We start from the raw sequence: 24,639 nt of genomic DNA on the forward strand, positions 1-24,639 counted from the left end.
TCTCTGTACCCAGGAGGTCTGAGTCAGGTCTTCTTCACACAGGTCTTGGTTTTACCATGCCTGGCAACAGTGCCCGAACCCATATTAACACTAGTGTGCGCTGGCCTAATGTCTGCTGTTGATGGTGATAATGATTCTGAATCCTTTTTTAAGGAGTCAGTTGAACTTATCCACCAAGACTGCTATCGCCCAGCAACATTCTCCACCCACAGAGCTGACTGATGAATGTCTCCCTAGGATCTGGGATATAGCACACTGACTGTCAAAGATGAGAACTGACCATTCTAAGCAGAGGCTTTCCTTAGCATTGCCTTGCCTTGAGACATGATGATCTACAGTGTCTTAGCTTTTGTCTCCCACCCCACCCCCCAATTCAGGATTTTGCTATCTCCACTAGGTAAATCACTGTGAGGCAAGGTGCTAAAGTGGGATTGTGAGCTCTAGGATGATCCTGCTATATGATCATCATGCTAGAAAACTGAGTGTCGGCACATCCGAAGTACCGTTATGAACAGGAGCTTCCCAGGCCAGAATGTCCCCACAAAAGTTCCAACTTCATAACAAAAAGCTGATATGAACTGAAGAACTCTGGCCTGTAATGTTTATTCCTAGAATCACTGAGTTCTCCTGTGCCCTTAACTTATCCCATGTGCCTCACTTAAGCTCTCTCAGAGGAAAAAGAAGGCCAGGACAGGTCCCTATTATCAAGTCCTCAGGAGTGACTGGGGCAGTGCACCAAAACATCAAGGCCAGTTTGGGTTCTTCAAAATTAGGAGTCAGATAAACTCCCTTAATATTTTTAATGGGTGCTTGTAATATATACATATATATATATGTGTGTGTGTATGTGTGTGTATATGTGTGTATACATATGTATATATATACACACACATACACACACACACACATATATATGTGTGTGTGTGTGTGTGTGTATATATATATATATATATAAATACACACACATCTCACTGTCACTTCACAATGACATAACCCTCTTTGTAAAGACTAAGTCCAGTCAAGCCAAACAAACCAACAGCTGGCCAAATTTGAAAACGTATGCCTCATCCTGCACCTTATCACCTACCACTTTGGTACTGACACACAGGAAGGATACTTAGTTGGGAAAATAATTTGTGAGCAAGGCAGTGGAAGAAGGAGAGAAGGAATTCCCCTCCCCAATATCGTCAGTCTTTCATGGAGGAAATGCAGATACGGACTCTGGGTCATAGGGTAGCAACTTGCTACAAAAGAGAAAAAGGATCTTAGAAAGACAAAGCACCCAGACAGCATTTCTCAGTGCTCCACTTCATGGCCTGGCATCATTGGGGGGTAATCCAACATTATCTTTGCACCAAACTAATTGTCCAAATCTAGACCAATGTCATTATCGCAAAGAGTGACTTTTGTACCACTGGCCAAATAATGTGGCCATGTCAGATTTGAACCTCTGACAGCACAACCAAGACTGGCATAAGAGCAAGTCGGAGAAGTCCAGGATTGAAGACCACTTCATCCAATACCAGGGGTGTTGCAACTGCCACCTCCCAAAGGCTCCTTTTTTAGCAACTGTTGAAACCAACCTTCCTCAGTACAGTCAGCAGGGACTGTTTACCAAGGCAACCGGGCATCAGAGGGAAGCTCCACCATGCTACTACCTTCAAGGAACTGCCCTTCTGATTCAGCCACTGTCAAATGCTATCACCTAAACCATGCTCATGGATTCTGCTGAAACCCACTTATGAAAAGAGAGCTGAAAGCCACCTGCATAAAACTTTAAAGCCAGAGAACACCCAAGGGCCTTATTTGTTCAGTGTTTGATGACAAGGACCTGTAATCTAATAATTCCCTGCAGTAAAAAGAAGCTACATTTTTTTACGTGTTTTAATTTATCCTTCTGTATGAGAAGGTTGAGATGACTGACACTGAGTAACAGAGAAAGCTAAAAAAATTATATATGGCACTTTCAATAAATATTTTAAAGCTTTTTAAAGAAATTAGATTTAAAAAAGCAACTGCTGTAAGGCCTATTTTAGCCATTACGAATAATTCTGAATGAAAAAAAAAATCCGAACAACATGGAGATCATAATAGAAAAAAAGACAGTACACCTTCCCCACCCCCACCCCATGTCCTACTCTGAAACAACCTTGACTGGCCCATATTTCAAACCCTTGTAATATTAGAGATGAAGAGGAGGAAAATATTGAAAGGTAGAAGGGAGTAAAGTCACACACTCCATGGAACTCCTTAACACAAGAGTTACTGACATACACAAGCCCCTGTGTAGACATATACTCACAGAGCAAATAAAATCCTTATAACCGACCCCAAATCAACCACGTTACAAAATCATTCTTCAGGCATGCTACCTTCATCAAGACATCCCCTTCAGGGATCCTCTGTTTCAGGAGCAGACCATTCATCGTAAATTCAGTGATGCGTGTGTAGTGTTTTACATGCATGTGGACATGGGAGCACAACCAAAAATTCCATGATTTGCAAATGAATGAGCTGAAGGAAACTATTTAACCACTGCTCCCAGAATGATCTCTTTTTATAGATAGCCTCAAAATCACAATAAGTGGGTATTAATAATGACAAATACGACAGACATGCATTCATTTATCCACACGTCTATCTATTCTATTCTATCTCCTCTGGTAATTTCTCATAAGAAGTGTCATTTAAAGTGAAATTCCTTGTTGAAATAGACACAATTAGTAGGTCCAAGAGCTAAATTTTTTTTAGCATAAGGGAAAATGGGGTTAGTTTTCATTCTGATAATCAAGGCATGAAAAAAATGCCAAAGAATGATTTTTTTTTTAAAGGAAGCTACTTTTCATTGAAGGTCAGTTCTAATGCAATAAAATCACTTCCCCATTCTGCACACCCAAACTCGCCATCCCTTAAGATAAAAAGATGTACTGTCTTTTAACAAAATGGACCAAAGAAACAAAGAATGGAAACAGCCTTCGCAAATAAGAGTGACTAATGCCCAGGGATCCCTTAAGCAGGCAATCATTCTACAACCGGACACAGTTATTTACAATGGGTCATTACCAAACAAACAAAAAAAATGGTAGCACTTCCTAAAAGATTTTGGAACTTTTTTTCTATTTTTTTCTTTTTTTAAAACTCCCTTGTCATAAAAGCCAACATACATTAAAATATACTTACTACAAGACAACACAACAAAATATATAATAAAACTCATACAAGTAGAAAATTCTGAGGTATTTCTGGTTTGAGGTGGTCTGTGGTCGTGAAGTTTTAATTTTTTTTCTTTTCAGTTTAAACCTCGGAAGCCACATAGCGTGTGTGCGTGCGTGTGTGTGTGTGTGTGTGTGTGTGTGTGTGTTTTAAAACATTGCATGTTTTGCAAATTAAAAAATATTTAAATGTTGAATCAGCAGCATTAGGAACATTCACTGACTAGAGCAAATTTATGGCATAATAGAATAACGGTATTTAAGATATGCACCACTTTAAGACAAAGTTTCATCACAGAGTTTAGAGAAAGTCACATCAACAAGCCACTTGAAAAAAAGATGTTATAAATCATCATGGTGGCTGCTCTTAAGTCATTCTCTCTCCCCCCACCTCCCAAGCTGGTGTCATCCTGATGTTTCCTGGGTGCTGAAGCGGTGCTGTGGTCCTTGGCCAAAGGCCCAGGTCATTCTCCCTCCCTCCAGATAAAAATCTCTCCTTCAAGAGCTAGCAATTTTATTGTATTTCTTTTAATGGTCTTAAGTAATTGTTCAGGCTGTGCCATTATGCAACTCTGTAGGGTTATTCCTTGAAGTGCTCCAGGAGGAGGCAAGGTCCCTTCAATTTACCCATCTTAAGGAAAAACAGTGAACTAAAAACAGGATTTTCTTTGAAAAAAAAAAGAAAATTATATTTGGTTAATAAATATTCATGATTATTTATTTTAGGGGAGGAGAAAAACTGAATTTCTCAAATGAGAGTGAACTTTATCTGGAAGTTGTTTGGGGTGGAAGGAGGAGAGAAATTCATTTTCCTTTTACTTCCCATCCCATCTTCTATCCAAGTCTGAGACAATGGAAGAAGTAATAACTAACGTTGCCTGTGTACTCAAAGAACAGTTGAGGCTTTCTGAAGTGCTTTCTCCAAATTCTGTGTTTGCTATTAATGCTCTGTGTCCAAAATGTCCTTCCCCTCATTCCCTGATTACCTGAGAAGTAGCTCCATAACAAATGATGTTTCTCCAAATGCTGCAAAGTCCAACGTTGCCCCCTTCCTTACCCCACCCCCAGCACCAACCTCCTCCTTTCAACCCCTACATCCCAGGAGTTAACATCCTCTTCCTGGTTCTTCCTCCATTACAATGACACCCGTTAGATCCGTAAAAGACACATCTGCTGTTTTTGAAGCTGTCTAAAAAAGGGAAAAAAAATTTTTAAGGGGGTGGGGGGTTGTGGAAGGGTGGACTGGGGAAGGAACACCTTTTTTTGAGAAAGGTGTCTTTTGTAACAGTCTCTTAAAGTTTCCTCCAAAGTTTGCAGCATTATGTTTCCTAAGATGGGAGATGGGTTTCTTTGTGTCACAGATGTTCTGCGGAGAAAACAGACCGACAAAGAAAAACCTAAAAAACTGAATCACAAACGGAAAACGAGGTTGTTGAGGTTCTGCGGCACGGACACCGTTTCTGCATTCATGAGTCGGGACCTGAATGCTTGCTGAGATGTCCATTGTTTTCAATACAGTAGAACAATATGCTGGTAAAAATTGATCCAATCAAAAAATAACATTAATAATAATAATAATTATAATAATAATAATAAAAAGGTCAAGATAAAATAGCAGCTGCATTCATGTGTTCGTTGGTTTTATGGTTCTTTTATCGTTTTTTTTGTTGTTTTTAACTTTTTTCTTCTTCTTCAAATTCACTGAGTCTGGAAAGACAAACAGGACCCAGGACTTAGATACTCGACTCTTTGGGGGGCAAGTCCACATTGGTGACAGACGTCACGAGGGAGACGAGGCAGTCCGAGGTAGTGCCATTGACAGATTTGCGGATCAAGGACACACGTTCCTCCACACAGCCTGCAGAGAGTCTGGCCTCGGCATCATGGTCCCAACACTCCTCGATCGTCACACAAAGCTGTGCCAACCCCTGTGTGGCAAGACAAGGGGTAGAAAAAAAAAAGGAAAATGAACTTCACTGAGAATGCCTCAACAAAGTCTCATCCATCAGTGCAAAGTCAACCCTTGATGAGCCACTTGCTAGATTACCCACAAGCAAAGAATGACTAACCCCAATGTCTTCTTTCCTTTACCCCTTTGATTAGTTAATGTGGGCTCAGGAAACAGCTTGAGAGAAACGTGATTACAAAGAGAAATCTGAGACAAAAATAATAGTTAATATCATCACTCCAGAGCTTAACAGAAATTATTTGGGGATTATTTGTACCACTTTTTTTTTCTTTTCTCTGTATCCTCAGAACTTAGCTCCTGGCACACAGTACATACTTAATAAATGCTTGTTGACTGATTGGCACTTCCCCCTGCCTAGATATCTAAAAACTTGCTGGATTTGACAATGAAAAGTAAGAGAATCTAGTCTGTTTTCAGAAACAGAAATGATGCGAAAGAAGTAGGAGGAGATAAAAAGCCAGAGGCAACCTATGGAGGAATCAAGTCATATAACTCCAGTCATCCTTCTACCTCCTTCCACCTTTCTAGATGGGTCTAGGGTTCCCCTACTCACACGCCTTTCTCCTCAGATTCCAGTGGAACATTCATCAAATCTCAGCTCTAGAAGGAAATTTCAGGCCTAATCCAATCTTTATCTATATAAGAATCCCCTTTATAGAATTACAGGACAAATACTCATCAAATTTTCACTTGAAAACCTGCACAGAGGCGGCAGACCTACCACTCACTAGCTCCTCAAAAAGCCAGCCCCCTCCACTTCTGAGCAGTGTTAATTCTTGGGGAGTATTTCCTTACATCCATCTAAAAGATGCCCCTCTGAGGAACTATCCTCAACGCCTTTCATCGCTCCCAGTTCTGCCCGCTGAGGCCAAGCAGAACAAATCATATCCCTTTTCTCATGGCAATCCTTCACATACTTGAAGACAGGTCTCGTGTCCCTTCGCTCCCACCCACAATCTTTTCTTCTGCAGGTAAAACAGTTTCATTCAATTCTCACATGGCACAGTTTTCAACTGCCTGATCATCTCAGCCATCTTCCTCTGGGCTCTCTTCCATTTGTTAAAGAAAAGAAACAGTGAGGGAGGTAAGGTGTGTTAAGTGTGAGTGAGTGAACAAAAGAAAACACACAAGAAGCACAGGAACCATCTTCTCATCTCACACACAGACCAACACACACAGAAGGGAGAGACCCACTGAGCTAAGAGAGAAATGCACATGACCAACATGATCTTGGCTAAGCCAAAGTCAAACACATTCTCTCTGTGGACTTAATAAGGTTAGAAGGCTCAGAAAGAAGCTCAAATCAATGTTCAGAAAGTAATCAGTTTTCAAAGAACTTACCCCCAACTCATTTGTAATTCATTCTGTCTTCTTAGGACTGAGTGGAATGAACACTGGATTTGGAATTGGGGGAGCTGGGTTCAAATCCTACCTCTGCCATTAATTTCCTGTGTGACCACTGTCACACCTGTTTAACCTATGGGCCTCAGTTTCCTCACCAGTTAGTGTGGGGTTGGAGTAACAGATCTTTCAGGCCTCTTCCAGCTCTAGATGCTATCAAATAATTTAGAAAACCACAAGTTTTAATAAGCCGCAGCCTTCCTATTAGAAAGAGTAACTCATTTTTATCCTCTCTTCGGTTAGAAACAACTCAATGCTGTTTATCCCTACACTGATGAAACAAGACAAACCTTTCAGGTAATGCACAGGAATTCATAAAATGTGACACCTTTTCTCTCCCCATATCCAGGCACGGACTACAGGGTTAGGGAGTAAGAGGGAAGAAAAAGGAAGAGACACCTACAGGATGCTTCAACCAGTGATCCTTGAAGGCAGGGCGCATCTTCTTATGCACCACCACCTCCTGCAGGTCCTCCAGGGATGGATGTTGACCAATCTCCTCCTCAAAAGGTAACATGTACTCATCCACAGGCCCTGCAAAAAGTAGGTAGCAAAAGTAGGGTCATGGATCATGCCTAGAGAAGATACCAGCACCCATCAATCCTACCTTAACTGCCACTGCCACCATAGTCATTGGCAGAACAACGTAAGACCAAAAACTAGGATGGCATGACATTGTATGGGGCACCAAACAAGGTCATGGTGTGTAGAAGAAATGGTCCTTGGAGTCAAGGAGCTCCAAGCATGATGAAGATCATGCCTCCCAGCCATAGTTCTTCAGACACTCACCATCCACAGCCGTGCATCTAGACACCAGCTCCCACAGGACCAGCCCCATTGCGTACATATCAATCCTTAGGAAAGCATCTCTCTGGAAGTTGATCGCTCCCTCCAGCACCTCGGGGGCCATGTACCGCCTGGTTCCTACCTACATTAGACAGAACACAAAAGCAGGTGGTAAGAAGGTGGGAAAGAGGATATGCTGGAGGGACCAGGGTAAGGAGACTTAGGATTAACAGCAAGTAACCTAGCAGACTAAACAATGGCCGTATTGTCAGAATACCTTGGGTTCAAATCCCATCTGTCACCTGACTACCTAGCTAGAGATGAACAAGTCGTTTTGTGTATCTGTAAAATGAACAAGTTGGGACTCGATGACCTCTATGGTCCCTTCTAGCTATAACTATCTATTATTCACAGCAGTAGAATGAGCCACCGTTATTCACAGGATCTATGACCATAAGGAATGTCACGTCTCGCATTAAGAGTGGTGCAGTGAATGACAAGGTAATCCAAAAACCAAGAATAATTCAAAAATACTACTTGGCTTTGGGATATGTAATGTGTTTTATTTGCTGGGAAAAGCAGAAATTATCTGTTTAATTTTATTTTTTCTTGGGCTACTAGGTAAATGATCTGTATTTTCTGCCCACTCTCCCTCTGCTTGAGCCTGAATTCACCAGCTGTTTGATAGGTTGCTGGGATCCATAAAGAGATGGGTAATGAGACGGGGGCTCCCTAATTCTTTGAATTACTGCCCTAGGTTCCACTGTGTATTGTGCTGACTATTCCCACTGAATTTTCTTTCTCCAGAGTAATATGAGGGTCAAAGTGCCTTGGACAAAATAAAGAGTCAGCCTTAAGTAGGTATTAATAGGATTTAGGGGAAAGTTGCATAGATAAGAATTAGTCACACCTCAGACTTGACTTGCTAGGATATATACCCTTTGCCCAAGGTCCAGCCCTCAGGTATTCTTCATAAAAGGGAAGAGAGACAGAGAGCAACAGAGAGAGACAGCGTCAGAGAAAGAGAGACAGAGAGAGGAGGACAGAGAGACAAAGACAGAGATTAGTATTTGAGGTTACTAGGGTCAAGCTATATAGTTAGCTTTCAATTACCCATGCAACTAGTGTCCAGGAGAGTTCACATAATTGCAAAGTCATTAGCATTTGATTTCAGAATCTATTACATGATTTTCACACAGGAGACTGTCTTCTCAGTAATATCTGCTCCAGCTAGGTGTTAATGTTGGTTTCTAGACCAAGGGCATGCTGGTTGGTAGGAAGAGGAAGAGACTTGGGATTTGGCAGCAAGAGTTAATTGTGAGCCTGAGCCTCACACAAAACGGTCCTTGTCTCTGGCCTCCCTTCCTTCTCACCTGCCCATGGGTGTCCCCTGGAGGTTTTCCTGGTTCAAACCGCACAGCCAGTCCAAAGTCAGCCAGGACAGCTGTGAGGTCACTCTTCAGTAAGACATTCTTGCTCTTGAAATCCCTGGAAGAAGTCAAGACAGAAGCTAAGGTGAAACCTCAAAGGTGGCACCCTGAACACTTCGAGCTATTTCTTTCTCTCTCTCTCTCTCTCTCTCTCTCTCTCTCTCTCTCTGTCTCTCTGTCTCTACCCCCCCCCCCCCGCCCCCCCGCTTTAAGACTGACTTGCAACCTAGGCTTCATGAGAATTCCAAAAGTTGGTGCTTGGCCTGAACTATACAGATGACTCCCAAGTCTTCATCTTTAGCCTTCATCTGGAAGAACTTCCAGCTCATCCTGGAGCTTCCCTGGGGCCTCCTTGCTGTGTAATATCTAACTACCCCTGTGCCCATCACAGCCTGTAATATCCCTTCTACAAAGTCCATTCCCTTCTCTCATTGGCAAGTGTCTCCCAGAACCTCCCATTTTGTGGAGGGGTCCAGGCCAGACTTCATTCCCTTTCTGGCCTTGTTCCTGGCTCCCTCACTTCCAAACTATGTTTGCCTCATCCTGAAACTCCCCCCAACACCTGGAGCCTTCCCTAGGCAGTTTACACACCAGCTAAACTTGGCTTTCTTCTTGTTTCACATATGTGGCATTCAACCTTCCCTTTATGTGGGAGGCTGCCCCCACAGCCACGATGTTCACTCTTTTCTTCTCTGCCTCTTAGACCTTAACTACCTCCTTAACTTCCACCCAGACCTAACCCCCCACTTCCTTCAAGAGGCCTTTCCATTTCCCCCAAATTTCAGCGCTCCCATCCCCTAAACACTGTGAACTTTTTTGTATATTTCCTATATTTATTGTGAACATGTTGACTCCCCTTATTAGAATGTAAATTCTTTGAGGTCAGGAACTGTCTTACTTTTATATTCATATCCTAAGCTCCTAGCAGACATAGCAAGAGCTTAATAAATGTTTGTTGATTGACTGACATAAAACAAAAAATTCCACCAATTTAAGGAAGAAAATGTCTTTTTGGTTTCAAATTATATATCACATCACCACATTCAGCTAAAACTGAATTCTCATAAGCACATATCTACTAAGGGGCTAGAGATATGTGGCCCAGTTAAAACTTTTTTAAAAAATCTACAAAGAAGAAAAAATAAAAGTACCTGAAAGTTGACTGCATTATTATTGTAGTCTAGAGGTACAATCAGCCCCAAATGCCAAGCCTCCCCTTCTCCTGCCCCCCCAATCCACATGCTTTCATTCAGTGCTCCCAAGTCCTGAACAATGGATACAAAACATAGATGGGAATCCCTTCATTTCTTTAGCTGGGTGAAGGCCGTGGAGCTGGAAGGAAGTCCACAGGAGGTACTTCACCCCCAAACCAAGGCACGGCCCTCCTCTTTCACAGTGGGACATTCATGTCATAGACATGACTTTGGTGATCACTGAGACCCAGTGTGTTGGTAACCAAAAATGGGCTCCTTAGCACTTAGTCAACAAGTGCCCTTGAATAGTTTGGCTTTTTCCCTGAACTAACTTGAATGCTGTTTGTATGTTGGAATGGAGTACACTTGTCGGCCCCTTCACCTTGCTTCCCTTGCTTAAGCAGATTGAAAGAACCTGTGCTTTCCCCTGCGTACCTTACACCCCTGCAGAAGCCGGATGGTTAAAAACAGCTTCCGTTGGAGCCAGAGGCTGCTACAGCTACAGCCACAGCCGAAGCTGAAGCAGGAGCTGCCGGTAACAGAGCTGACCTACGAGAGGATTGAGGAGTGCTGAACAAGGAGGCCAGTGGGTAAGCTTTTTACCATAGAAGGGAAGCATGTATATGATTTTGCTTTATACCATCATGCTTCTCTGTGGCCTCCTGGTTACTCTTGTGAGGCGGACTTATTGGGCCTGGAAGCTTTTGATCAAAATATCAAAATGGGGATGTTGGCTTATGGGTTGGTTACTGTGGAGCCTAAATATATGCTTTGATTCTTCTGCCTCCTACTTTGAGAATTACTTATATCCAGCAGTTCTGAACCTTTCAGACATATATATGATCCTCTTTGAAATTATAAACTCTGCCCTCCTAATACACCCAGACAGAGAAAATTTACTTTCCAAGGTCCTACCGAGTTAGTGGCAGAGTCTAAATCAAACCCACAATCAGCATTCTTACTATGTCTGAGGATGGTTAACAGATAAGTTAAATTAACATAATAACAGTATAATAAATACTAAGTCGTCCTTGTGATCTGGTGGGAGGCAGGAGATCTGGCAGTCTTTTTGTTAACTTACTATGACTATAAGCAAATATCAAGCCTCAACTTCCTCATCTGGAAAATTTGGAAAGAAAAAATATACATCTTTCTTTAACATTTCCTTCAATTATTTAAAAACATTATTCTGAGATATGGTCCACAGGCTGCTAAGCCTTAGGTCCACAATGCCAAAAAAAGGAAAGTTAAGAACACTTGGTCAGGGTGATTCCTGAGGTCCTTGCAAAACTAAAATTACACTAACTTTCATGTCAATGATATGAGTATATGTAAGCACACATGCCCATGGCTTTTCACGTAAAGTCCACTGCTTAACACAGAGACTTAGGAACAGGTGCCAAAGGCCTGGATACTTAACAAGTTCTCTCTTAACACTTAGGAAAGTGGTAAATTAAATCCTTCAGGTTTCCTTACCACTAACTTCATCATATTCCTTTTCCCCTACTTCCCCTTCCTGACTCCCACCAAAATCCAGAAGCCACCCAGAATTTGAGAAAGGTAAACAAGCAAGAGGAGAAAACTCCTCACTAATGCTTCCTTCCTCACCTTTCCCCATTTCCCAGCATAAATACAGACCCCTAAATAAAGGCCACCCGCTAAAAGAAAAAATGCCCCAGCCCTGCATGGGCTAATTATTTTAAAATAGCACATGAAACCAAACTGCCACTAGGGGGCAGTTGGAAATCAACCAGCAAGTACTGCCATACTCAAAGTCAGGCTGGAGCAGAGGCTGGGAGTGGACCAAGAATTAAGAGAAAACAGAAGTGACATCAGGGTTTTTCTAAGTCAGCAGCAACAAAAGCAAGAGAAGGTTTTACTAATGTTAACTTCATCCCTCTCCCGTCTAATCAACCCCACGAGGATTTCCTGGAGTGCTGGTTAACACAACTCTCTCAGGTCTACACAGAAAGCATGTCAATGGTGTATACCCTCGTGTTCCATCTGTGGGCAAATGCCAGCTTGTCCAATTCCTCTGCCAGTCCCCGATCTTCACTCAAACCCAGTGTCTTACCCTATGGCTCCCCTTGCCCCTTCCATACCTATGGGCAATGGCCGGCTTGTGCCCCTCTCCTCGGCACCAGGGCACATCCTCATGCAGATAGGACAGACCTCGGGACATGGTCTCAGCTACATGACACAGTTCATTCCAAGTAACGATGTTCCCTTTTAAGTAATCTGTGAGAGAACCCTGGAAGAAATAGCACAGGGAGGGCTCAGACACCTGGAAGGGGAGCATACCTCCAGAAAGTCTAAACCTACAAGAAGAGCTTAGACTCAACTTTGTCCTGGAGGTTGTGACTGGGGATCAGGCCAAGGGGGTCACCTTGTCCCCGAAGCCCAAGAGGCAGGGGAGGGCAGAGGTTATGCGTCCTCTTAAGGGCAGGAAGAAGGGATGTCAGGATCACCTTGTCATGGAAGGCTGTGATGAGCCATAGCTCCACCTCCAGATTGGAACCTCTCTTTTCCGCTGCAATGAACTGGAGCAGATTTTCATGTTTCATGCCTGGTGTGCTGAAGATGTCCCGTTCACTCTGCCAGGACTGTTTGTCCTAAGGGACAGAGAATACTCAGTTCTGAGACCTCAAGGACTAATCCTCTGATAGTGGTAATACAGTTATCCCAGCCCCCAAATTTTTCCAGTCTGTCAACAAGTATGTATTAGTACTTATGAGGTGGAAGGCATCTGGAATATAAAGGAAGGCAAGCAACATGTAAATAATTAGGAACATAGATAATCTGAAAGGGGGAAGAATTAGCAGCTGGGAGGATAAATCCTTCCCTGTCTCCAAACAAGAAAGCATACTCTTGTGGGAGATTATCTGGGAGAAAGGTGGCAATATCACAATTCTGAAGACTCTGTTGATCTGCTATTTTCATTCTGGGACTCTGAGAATTTTCAGTATCTCCATCTATTGTTCCTTTCCCTAATACCTACAAATACAGTCAGAGGGATCCCCGATCCAACCTTGCTATTCCTCCAAAGCTACAGCTCTTCTTTTAACTGCTTTAAAGGCTCCTCCTGAGGCCTCGCCACCCTACTCCTACATACATCCCTAACTGAATAACCTCCAAGATTCTGTCCTCCACCTTCTCTTCCTCCCTTTCTTGGTCTATTCATTCCTCTCATAGCTTTAACCACTTCAACGTGGTCGACTTCCGAAGTCTTCCTAGGGCTACAGGCCTATGTCTCCAATTATCTGTTGGGCGTTTATACCTTGGTGTTCCACTAGCACCTCAACCTCAAAATACGTCAAACTGAATTCATCACCCTTCTCTTTATCCTAGCATGTTCATTCCCCCAACTTCGCTATTTTTGTTAAAGTCACCACTGTCTTCTCAGTCAACTAATCCTTCCCTTTCTATCACCCACTATGTTCTACCTCCATTTTTTTTCTCACATCTATTGCCTCTTCTACACACACACACACACACACACACACACACACACACACACACGCACGCACGCACGCACGCACACTCCTTACCGTCCTAGTTCAGGCCCTTATCATATCTCACATGGAATGGGGGAGGGGGCGAATAAGCACTTATATTGTGTCTACTACGTGTCAGGCACTGTGCTAAGCCTTTTATAATTATTATCTCATTTGACCACCATTAACACCTAGAACTCTGTTGGGATCTGCTTAGAAATAAAATAACTAACACCAGATTTGTTGTTACCTGTAATGGAAAAATCTTCACTGCTACATAGTCATTCATAAGCTGAGCCTTCCAGACACAGCCAAAACGTCCCCGGGCCTTGATCTCCAGCAGTTGCAATGGCTTCAGGCCAACAAGCGGTGAAGGAGGTGGAGGACCCGGGTCCTAAAATAACAAAGAGATTGACAGAAAAGAGTTAAAAAATCTGTGGAACCACAGAACATTTCTTTTTGCGTGCTAGCAAGGGCAACAACAAGCCAAGGTCCTGGGAAGGATACCTAAGGGTTCTTGACATGGCTACTTTTCCCCAGCAAAAGGTATACAAAGCCCCAGCTAGAAACTGGGGAGCAGGGTTCCTACTCTGACTCCACCCTCCAGCTCTCATGTCCAACCACATGAACCTAGGCAGATTACTTAGTGCTTCAATTTTCTTACTGCTAAACAATGAGAATTTCTCTGGCTCACAGACCTTAACAACAGGGAGACCCAGGAGGGGAACAGGTGGGAAGGGCTCCAAGGAAGAGCGCTGGAGTGAGCTCTTATTTTCATTGTCCTCTAGGTGAGAAACACAGGTGTCCATAAATACTAAAGAGGTATGAGCACAGGAAAGCAAGACCTATCTTTGGGAAAGTCCCTGTCCTCTGCTTCAATTCCTAGATGCTCCCATACATCCCCGATCTCCCCTTCAATGCCCCTGAGTACCTCATTGACGTCCACATGACCATAGGGAGGCTTTCGGTGCCTGTACATCCAGAAAGCAATGACAATGGCCAGAGAGAGGCCCCCAACGGGCAGCAGGGCATATGCCAGCACTGTGAGCAGAGGGACAGTCGAGGGTGGCTCATAGGTAACTGCAGAGAGATAAAAGCATTTTGTTCACATGTGGAAGCAGCTGCCCCCCTCACACCCACAGCATCGTCACTTTTCCTGGTTCAGCCTTCACAGTGCCATCTTGCTAGCCTTTTCTTTGAGGCTAGAGAGGCTAATAAAAGGCTAGATGCCTCACTTACTATCCCTCAACTCAGAGAAAGTACTTGCAGAATGGTCAATGTCAAGCCTCCAACCCTATGGTGGAAAACACATGTTGGGGGCTTATTCCTGGGTGTTTATCAGATGCATCTATGTATAGATGGCTATATTAGAATACATAAATGCCATATACGCACTTATTCCTATAAAAATGATAGAGGTGGATGCATGTCAATAAATCAATCAATAAACATTTATTAAGCACCTACTAAGCACTAGGGATACAAAAAGAGGCAAAAGACAAGCCCCTGCCTTCAAGGAGCTTACTATCTAAATGGGGGAGATAACAGCCCCACAAATATATACAAAGCATGCTATATACAGAATAAATAAGAATAACAAAAGGGAAAGCACTGGAATGAAGAGGGGTTAGGGAAGGAAGGCCTCCAGTAGAATGAGGGGTTTTATTATACCACGCATATATGTATGTGTATGTGTGTATATGTATGAGTGGTAAAAGTAGTCAAGGCACTGATGAGAAAGACGGCTTTGACACTTGCTACCTGCCTGACTGTAGGTAGGCTAGTTTCTCTGATCCTCAGTTTCCTCACCCAAAAAAGGGGTCTAGCATTTACACTACCAACCTCACAGAGTTGTTGGGAGTAAAAGTATTTTATAAATCTTAAAACATCAGAAGTATGAGATCATTATGAGGATGAGGATGATGTGCCATTATAGACATCCATGACACAGTGCAGAAGAGCGTATAGAAATCAAGGCTCAGAGTCAGAAAGATCCAGGATCAAGTCTGACCCTGACACTCACTGTCTCCAAAGCTTTGGGGGAGTCATAAGTTCTCCGTAGCCCAGGGGACTCCCCAAGACTCTTAAGTTACAGAGAAGGCTCTGATTTCTATAGGGTGACAAAGTTTCTTACCAGGAGCTCCCTATATTGATGAAATCAAGTCCGATTTTTTTTTAAGTAAATAAACACCTACATTTTATGTTTGAGGATATGAATGCCAAGTCTACGAACAAATCCCAGGCAGCTCCATGACATGGTTAAGGGAAATGCTGAGCACTTAACACTTTGGAAACTGGAGACTAGATACAATGAGGTGATTTTCCAGTCTTCCCTTTGCCCCTCAGAAAATGAGGCATTCTATGAGATCTGGAGGCTTAAGATCAAAAAATAAAAACTTTAAAACACAGCCAACTCTATTTTTAGAGGTGGGGGAGGGAGAAGAGGTCAGTGGTCATTTAACTCCAAGTGGAATAGAATGATTTCTTTCTTCCCTGTCCAGTATCACCATACTATCTTCACTGCTGTTGGGGAAAACTCTCCTTTCTTTCATTTAACCAGTCTTAATTAAGCCCCATCATGAGCACATGAGCTATACTGAAAAGGAGAGGAGACAAGTCTAGCAGAAAGATCACCGTCAGTTAGAGGACCTGAATTCAAATCCTGCCTCTCATTCTTATTCCCTGTGTGATTTTTGGGGGGGGTGAAGGAGGTAATTGGGATTCAATGACTTGCCCAGGGTCACACAACTTGTAAGTATCTGAAACTGGATTTGAACTCAGATCCTCCTGACTCTATCCCCTGATCCACCTAGTTGCCCCATTACTGTGTGATCTTGAGCAAATCACTTAACCACCGTGGGCCTCAGTTTCCTCATTCATAAAATGATGTGGCTGGTTTTGAGGTTGTCCAAGATCTCTTCCAGCTCCAGGGCTAGGATTCCACGATCTCTGAGTTTAGTCAGTTGGGTCCTTCAACAATAGACAGCTTTTGTTAAGGGTGCTGCCCTTCAGACATCTCCAGCTTGATGGTGTCAATCCAGAATCTGTTCTGCGCTAACATCGACTTCGAGAACCTTAAAATCATGCCTATGCTGAGGCCTTAGCAATGAGACTTCAGTGGAGCCTTTCAAAACAACCTCCCCTTCTTCAGTTTTATGACATATGTAACTGTGTCTATTTGAACTGATGTATCATACCCACCCTCCCAAATAAAATTAAAATCTCCATTGAAGAAATATATTTTCTAAGCCTCAGCTGACATCCCTACTGTGTCAAAGATGCTTAAGAAACTGAACCCGTAACTTGTTCTTGCTTGACTATACTTATTTATTATAAGAAAGGATTTTTAAAAAATGATTATTTATTTATTTGGAGGGGGGAAGGCAGGGCAATTGGAGTTAAGTGACTTGCCCAAGATCACACAGCTAGTTAAGTATGTCAAATGTCTGAGGCTGAATTTGAACTCAGGTACTCCTTGACTCCAGGGACGGTGCTCTACTCACTGCTCCACCTAGCTGTCCCAAGAGGATTTTATTTTTACTTGGGGGGGGGCAGGGAGGGCACATTAGAAAGGGGTAGTGACAGTGATACCAAAAAAAGAAAAAAGCATCAATTAACATTTTTAAGATATGCAGAAGGGAGTAGAAAAAGGGACCAGAGATAAGCAGGGCAATACTGGACTACCATGTTAAATGTAATAAACATTTAAAAGAAAACAAGATGTATGTCACAGACGACTGCATCTGCTTAAGCAGAGCTTAGGCTCCATATATAATCCTATTTTTCTATTCATTGCATATGGAAATATTTGTGTTTGCCGATGTTTGTCAAATTCATAAAACAAATGACTTGTTTTAAGAAACTGAATCCATATGAAAACTTTCTCTTTGTTAATGAGTGGTTTTAAAATTAAACTGTCAGTTTCCTGAGGGCAAAAAAATGTACCATCATCATCTATTCTTGTAATGGCCTCACACACCCCAAAATAAAATTTTTCCCTGAGCCAAGTCTAGTCATGCAGCGGTAGCAGCTCAGAAATAAAATGCAGAATAAAGACCCTTCTTGATGATGGAGCTGACCATGGAAGCAATAGGAATCCTGTTGAATAATGAGACACCACAGAAGCTGGGGGAACGAGAGACATCGAGGCACAGTTCAGAGTATGATACTCAAAGTGAAAATGCTCTAGGTTCAAAATCCTTACTTTCCTATGGGCTAGCCACAAGACCTCTCAGTTTCCTAAAATGAGGAAAATTATAACCCCTGTAGTACCTACCTCACCAGGCTCCAGGGGAATTAAAATGGGATAATGCATATAAAGTGCTTGCAATTTTAAATTACTACTTAAATGTGAGTTATTGTTGGTCCCCTCCCCACCTCATCACCTCCCCCCACCCCAGTGGGCTTCCAGAGCCAGCCTAGCTTCCCTCACCTTCAGGGTTGGTGACCTCAGGTAAGTGTGTGAACTTTTCATTGCAGAAGTTCCCTTCACAGCAACAGAAGAAGACCTGCGGGTTCTCTTCGGTGGCTACACATTCCTGCCTGTGACAGTGGAGCAATGCAGAGGAGTTGCACATGTTGTCAAAGCCATCCAGACTCTCCTCCTAGAGTCCATTAGATTCTAAGCACTTACCCTTGACCCCTGTGGGGGTGGAGGGAGGGGGAAGCTGAGAAGATGAAGGCCTGCCCCACATGGAGTGTTAATTCCCAAGTGTTTACTTCCATTTCACAGTTGGAAGAGAAGTAACCCTTGAGAGCCACTTTGCTGATGGCTAAGCATCAAAATTATACTTGGAAACAGTGACAAATAATACTCCATGATTTTAAGGAAAACACATTTCAAGCTTTCAAAGAGGCTATGGGATTATTCCCAACAAGGGGTTTCTATAGTTCCGTAGGGAAGTGGGAGGGGTTGGGAGAGATCCCAGGTGATTCTTCCAAAGTATCCCAAAGATGCCCCATCTCTTGATCCCCTCACCCTCCTGCCAAGCACAGGGAGTTAGTCACAGCTACACAGTTTGGGCTGTCCTGCCCTTCCCACGGACCAGCTAGGTCACTCTACCACCAAGATAGCTGTCAAAAAGACAGTTAGCTCTCTGACCCCATCTGGCTGAAGGAATGGGGAATCTCAGAGATGGCTGAGCAGTACCTATCATAGCAATTGAAGTCATCCAGCCAGCAACCCTTCTTCACAAGCTCAATGGTGCCAGAGCTATTCCTCCATGAGGCGTAGCAATGAAGGCGCTTGTCCTTCTCCCCCTCACAACGTTCCAGACCACTCTGGTTTGTCTTCTCCAGTTCCCAGTTGGCATTGTAATAGATGCATTCCCTGGTCTCAACCTCCCCACGCCCTGGGCCTGCAGGGAAAGAACAAAGAAGAAAAAGTTAGGAAGGTGACTGACAAAGGAGATACAACCATCTATATGTCCCTAGGTCCCAGCGTCCAGATCTGCAGAGATGTAAAGGGAATAAGACAAGCTAATTCCTCTACACTTGACTTCAACTGCATCCCTCCCTGACCCTCTTTCACTATTCATCACTCCCTCCCAACTGGATTGTCCCCATCTGCTCAGGCCTCCCCATCTACCTACTATCCCCATCCTTCTCCTTTCTTTCACAGTCAAATTTCTAGGGCAAAAAAAATAGTCTACACTCATTATTTCTATTTTTCAAACTCAATCCAGCTTGCTGCTCAACGCTCTACTGAAATTCTTTGAAATATCACCAATGACTTCCACTCAGTCTTTGTCCTACTTGATGTCTCTGCAGCAAGAGAACTCTTGGTCACCCCTTCTCTTCCTTTTAGAGAGACTGATTCCCATTAGTTTCAGACAAAACACAATGATTAGTGTTCTTCAAACAATCAATGAATCAATAAGTGTTTATTAAGTTCCTACTATGCGCCAGATGTTGTTAGGCAATAAGGATACAAAAAAAAAAAAAGAAACAGCTAAGAAGCTTATGTCACTCTTCTAACTGCGTCTGTGATTCCTTCACTAGCTTCTGGTCCTCTTCCCCCCTCTTGAAAAGGGTATTCCCCAGCTTCTGTCCCCAGCCTTTAATTCTCTTCCTTCTATACCCTTCTCCTTTGGCAACATCCTTCATTCCCACAACTTCAACCATAACTTTGACACAGATCACTCAAATCTTGATCTCCGGCCCTGATTTCTCCTTCAAGATACTGACTCACATCTCCAACCACTGAGGTGGTAATTACAATATTTACACCTGGATATTTTGCTAGCACTTCAAACTCAATTTTTTTTTTACTTCCAAACTAATTCTTCTTTTAGTAATCCAACAATTCACCAAGGTGAAAATCTCTTACCCAGTTATCAAGTCTCATATCTAGCTCTCCACCCTACCCTTATCTGTATCTTGGCCCTCTCCATTCCCATGGTTGCTATACTAATGTAGGTCCTCATTACCTCCTGCCTGGATCACCAGTAGAATGGAAGTTCCTCAAGGGCAGGAACTGTTTCTTTCTTTCTTTTTTATTTTAGCACAAGTCACTTAATAAACAAGCATTTAGTAAGTACCTACTATGCACAAAGTTTATTAATAGTCCTATGTCGTTAACATAGTAGGGACTTTAAAACACTTGTCGACCTGAATTATAGCACCAGCCTCCTTAAAAAAAAAGTCTTGCCTCATCTTCCCTCTGCCGCTCCGGTGAATCTTTCATACTGCTATCAAAAAGATCTTTCTTAGGCACAGATTTGATCAGGTCTCTACTCCAAGTCTCCAACAGATCCCTAATTCAAACATCTTTCTCTATTATTCAAAGCACTACACATCCTGGTGCCATCTTGCCTTTTTCTGACAGCTCCTATTATAACTTTTCCATAAATGTTATACTCAAACCAAAAGTAACTACTTGTTAACCCACTGGCAAACTGAAATTGTATTTCCCCACTGCTGTACGTATACCTGGAATACCTTCAAAATCTTCACTTACCAATGGAAATCCCCTTCTTTAATAACCAATTCAAATTCTCTCTCCTCTAGGATGTCTTCCCTGAGCCACTCACTCATCCAGTCTTCCAAACAGTAATGAAGGAGCTTTCCCTCTTTAGCTCTCCCATAGCAACTAGTTTGCACTTTTCTAATGCACTCATCTATTAAATTTATACTACAGGTATTTATGTTTCTGTCCGAGTAGACAAAGGTAGGTTAGATAGTGACATTCCCCACCCCCCCCCAAAAAAAACAACAAAAAAACTGGGAATGCCATAGAAAGGAGGTGTCACAGAAAAACCCACAGGAGGCAGAATCAGAAAACAGCATGACAAATCACCAGCTTTCACAAGCTCCATATCCTCTCCTGCTAGCCTGCCCCTAGCCCATCTTCCCTGGCACCTCTTTCACTATCATGTTCAGGTAGTAAGTAACAAGAGACGTTCCTCCAGCCTAGCATAAGCAGTTTCAGGTTCATACTATCAAGAGGCTAGCAGGCACAGGTATGTATGTATAACACAGTTATGAGTCTGTCCTGTCCTGACTCAAGGACACATCTCCCTCAGAGATCCCCGTCCAGCTTCCAAATCCAACTCCTAGGTTCAGTTCTCTCCCTTCCTCCCCAAGGAACTTTGTCCTCTCTGTCTAATCCTTCCTGCTCAGACCAGTCCAGTCTAGAAAATCAGACTCTGGGCAACTTGGATCACAATGTACAGGACAGGAGTTGGGAAGAAGAGTGGGGTTTCACAGGATCCATGCCCTGATACTCCCACCTAAGTCCCCAGGCTTAAGAGAATGGCCAGATTCTTTGTGTAGTTCCAGCGACTTGTTATCACAGTTGGCCTCGGATACCAGGATATAGTCTGAGAGGAGTTAACAGGAAACTCCTCACTTAATTCCTCATAAATACAAGGGTCCCACCTGTTTGGTGGAATAGCTTCATAGACTCAAGACTTTGAGATGCTAGCTGGTCCCGTTCCTTAGGTTTATAAGCATTCCCCTACCCACCCAAGCCTCACTCCCATATACCTCCCCTCTTTCTCCTAATGTCCCCCTAGCTAACTGATACCATCCATCATTCTCCCAGTTGCCAAGGCTCAAAATCTCAAAGGCATCCTTGACTGTTCCTTCTCAAAAGAATAAAAAATGACTAACAGTGAACTGAAACCCAAGAGAACTAGGGGAGATATCAGCAGGGAAATGGGTATCTTTGATGAGTTCAAGTCCCCTTGAAATAGAATGAGAAACTCTGTCAAATGTTTCATTAAAAATCTAGGTAAACTATACCTATGGTGTTCTCTCTACACGCCCTATCAATATAGTAGTTGAGCCAAGGCCCACATGAACTACATCCCAAAGTAGTGTATAAACTGGTGGATGTGACTGCCCAGCTTCTGTCAGTTGCCTCTGAAAAATCTCTGAAAAATAGCTAAGGGGAGGGGAAGTACAGGACTGAGAGGCAAATTCCTAGATTTTTTTTAAAAGGAAAAAGATGAGCATATTCTACAAACTATAGGCCAGTGAGCTTGACTTTGATTCTTGAAAGAATTCTAGAACACACAAAGTATCATTAAAGGATGGATAGTTGACATCTAGAAAAGGAAGCAGTAATCACAAAAGACCAACATGGTTTCATCAAGGAAAGGTGATGCTTGAGTAACCACATTTCCTTTTTTTTTGGGGGGGGGGGGGGTGGAGGTGGTGAGGATTATTAGATAATGTTATAGGTAGCTAATTTTAGTAAAGCATTTGACAAACGCTCTCAACTATTCTCCTGGAAATGGGGCAGATGACAATATAATTAAGTGGATTATGAGCTGATTGAATAGTCAGCCCCAAGGTATAATCATTAATGGTTTGATGTCAGTTTGGAAAGAAGTCAACAATGAAGTGCCTCAAAAATCTTTGCTTGACCCTATGATAGTTAGTAGTTTTACCGATGACCTGAATAAAAGCACAGATGACATGCTTATTGAATTTGCAGTTAACACAATGCTAAGAAGGACAACTAATGTGTTGGATGACAAAGCCCAAAAATATCCTGACAGGCTATAATATTAGGTGGCACTGAATATGAAATGCAATAGTGATTAATGTAGACTTCTATACTTTTGTTGCTGTTCAGTTGTTTTAGTTGCGTCCAACTCCTCATGACACCATTCAGAATTTTCTTGGCAAAGAAAACTGGGGTGGTTTGCCATTTCCTTCTCATCTTACAGATGAAGAAACTGAAGTGAACAGGATTAATGGACTTGCCCAGGGTCATACAGCTAGTAAGTGTCTGAGGCTGGATTTGACCTCAGGAAGATGGTGAGTCTCCCTGGTTCTCAGCCCAGTGCTCATTGTGCCACCTAGCTGCCACAGTTCTATACCGGGGATTCAAAATACCACCTTTAAAAATAGCTCTGGGGATTTTAGTGAACTGCACCTGCAATGATTCAACAGTGTGATATGGTAACTAAAAAGGCCAAAGCGATCTCAAATTTCATTGAGAAACAGTGTCCAGGACTAGAGAGCAAGAGTTCTACACCCTGCCTTGGTTGCAACATACCCGAAACAGATCCCTGCTGCAAAATGACTTAGAAAACCACAAATTAACAATATGTATAGTGTATTGTAGTTTCATTTATCTTGTTAAGTATTTCCCAATTACATTTTAATCTGGTTCTGTATAGAGTTTTGCTGGTTCAAGTTTGCCATGAGTTTGACACTAATGCCTTGCAGTACCGTGTTCCATTCTCCTAGGAACCATGTTTTATGAAGTAAATTGAGAAGCTGGAGAGTTTCCAGAAGAGGGTAACCAGCAGGGTAAGGTGCCCTGAGATTATGCCATTTTAAGATTGGTTGAAGAAGCTGGGGACATTGCACCTGGAGGAGAGAAGTCTCAGGGACATGGCGCCTGCCTTCATATAGCAGAAGAGTTATTTGGTGTAAGGGATTTCACCAGAAGGAAAAACGCAAACGGTGGACATTTCAGAGAAGCAGAGCTAGGCTTAATCTCAGAAAAAACTTCCCAGGAATTAGAGCTATCTCAAAATGGAATGGACTCCCTTGGGGGGGGGGGGTCATATTTTATCTTCATCAGACGTTTTCTAGCAAAGGTTGGATGACCATTTGTGATGTAAAAGTAATGCTGTTTCAGGGATGGATGGTTTTCTGAGGTCCCTTCCAGCTCTCAGACTCCATGACACATAATCCCTCCTTTATTTAACAACTCAATTTGATAAGTATATGATTGGGTTAAGAAGTGAAAAGTAGTTGGAAAAGGGGTTCTAGGAATATATGAAAGAGAGATCACCCTCAGCTAGGAGGAACCTAATCAAACTGCAAGTCACACCTCCTCTTTTTTTAATAATGCAGCCTCCACTCCTGTTTATTCAGGCATTCTCTGAGGTCCTCATCACCTCATGCCTAGACTACTGAAATACATTCCACCTCTTATCTGTTTACAGTATTCTTTACTCCACTTCCAATTCACCCTACACACATCACCAGATCCTTCCCAGAACATAATGTTCCCATCATTTCCTTAAAATTCAAACTCCTCTACCAATCCCTCCACAATATGGCTCTGGGTGAATCTCATACTAGCTCTTCCTATAGATCATCACCTCTAACTGTTGAAATCTGGATCCTTCCAAACCAAGATTAAAGCCTGTCTCCTCCAGGAAGCCTTCCCTGATTATTCTGGCCCCCAGGAATTTCTTCCCCCTCTCCTCCCACCTCCTGAATTCATCTGGCATCCAAGGGAAGGTCATGAATGTCTGTATAATTCGTTAGGCAATTAATCACATCTGCCTTGTGACAGCTCTTCAATTGTTATATTGAGCTGTTATTTATCTCTTACTTCAATATCTGGATGGATCTCCGGGTTCATTCATGACCTCTCTTCCTGAGTGATTCTTTTCTATATCTTTCTGTATAATCTCCAAAGAGCATCCACCCAACATACTGGAAACCTTCTGTCAGTTAACATTTCATGGTCCAGCACTCAACTGACCCATTTGTCACTGTCATCCCTCAGCATCATTCAATGGTCACCCCACCTCCCTTTTCAAGACGTGTGTCCTTGATGGCTTATACTTTATCTATCATTTTGTCTCATTTTACAAGATAGACTGTTATGAGCAGGAGTTGTCATATTCATCTCCTTATCTCCTATAACACTTGTCCCACAGAGTAGCCATCAATATTTGT

At 42.7% G+C, this 24,639-nt stretch overlaps 1 protein-coding gene across 1 annotated transcript in view; it reads right to left on the bottom strand.

Annotated features, from left to right (window-relative positions):
* Nucleotides 1-4,803: 4,803 nt before the first annotated feature.
* Nucleotides 4,804-24,639, bottom strand: part of ACVR2B (activin A receptor type 2B) — an 89,139-nt gene continuing 69,303 nt past the window's right edge. Inside the window, exons 2-11 of the mRNA XM_036738749.1 lie at nt 18,635-18,842; nt 17,918-18,027; nt 14,417-14,565; nt 13,736-13,879; nt 12,460-12,603; nt 12,094-12,242; nt 8,742-8,856; nt 7,372-7,510; nt 6,986-7,116; nt 4,804-5,140 (exon numbers count right to left, since the gene is read on the bottom strand). Of these exons, the coding sequence (XP_036594644.1) occupies nt 4,946-5,140; nt 6,986-7,116; nt 7,372-7,510; nt 8,742-8,856; nt 12,094-12,242; nt 12,460-12,603; nt 13,736-13,879; nt 14,417-14,565; nt 17,918-18,027; nt 18,635-18,842 (1,484 nt within the window). The 3' untranslated portion in view covers nt 4,804-4,945. The remainder of the gene's footprint in view (nt 5,141-6,985; nt 7,117-7,371; nt 7,511-8,741; nt 8,857-12,093; nt 12,243-12,459; nt 12,604-13,735; nt 13,880-14,416; nt 14,566-17,917; nt 18,028-18,634; nt 18,843-24,639) is intronic.

This window comes from Trichosurus vulpecula, chromosome 9, assembly GCF_011100635.1.
Source record: "Trichosurus vulpecula isolate mTriVul1 chromosome 9, mTriVul1.pri, whole genome shotgun sequence".
NCBI classification, from domain to species: domain Eukaryota; kingdom Metazoa; phylum Chordata; class Mammalia; order Diprotodontia; family Phalangeridae; genus Trichosurus; species Trichosurus vulpecula.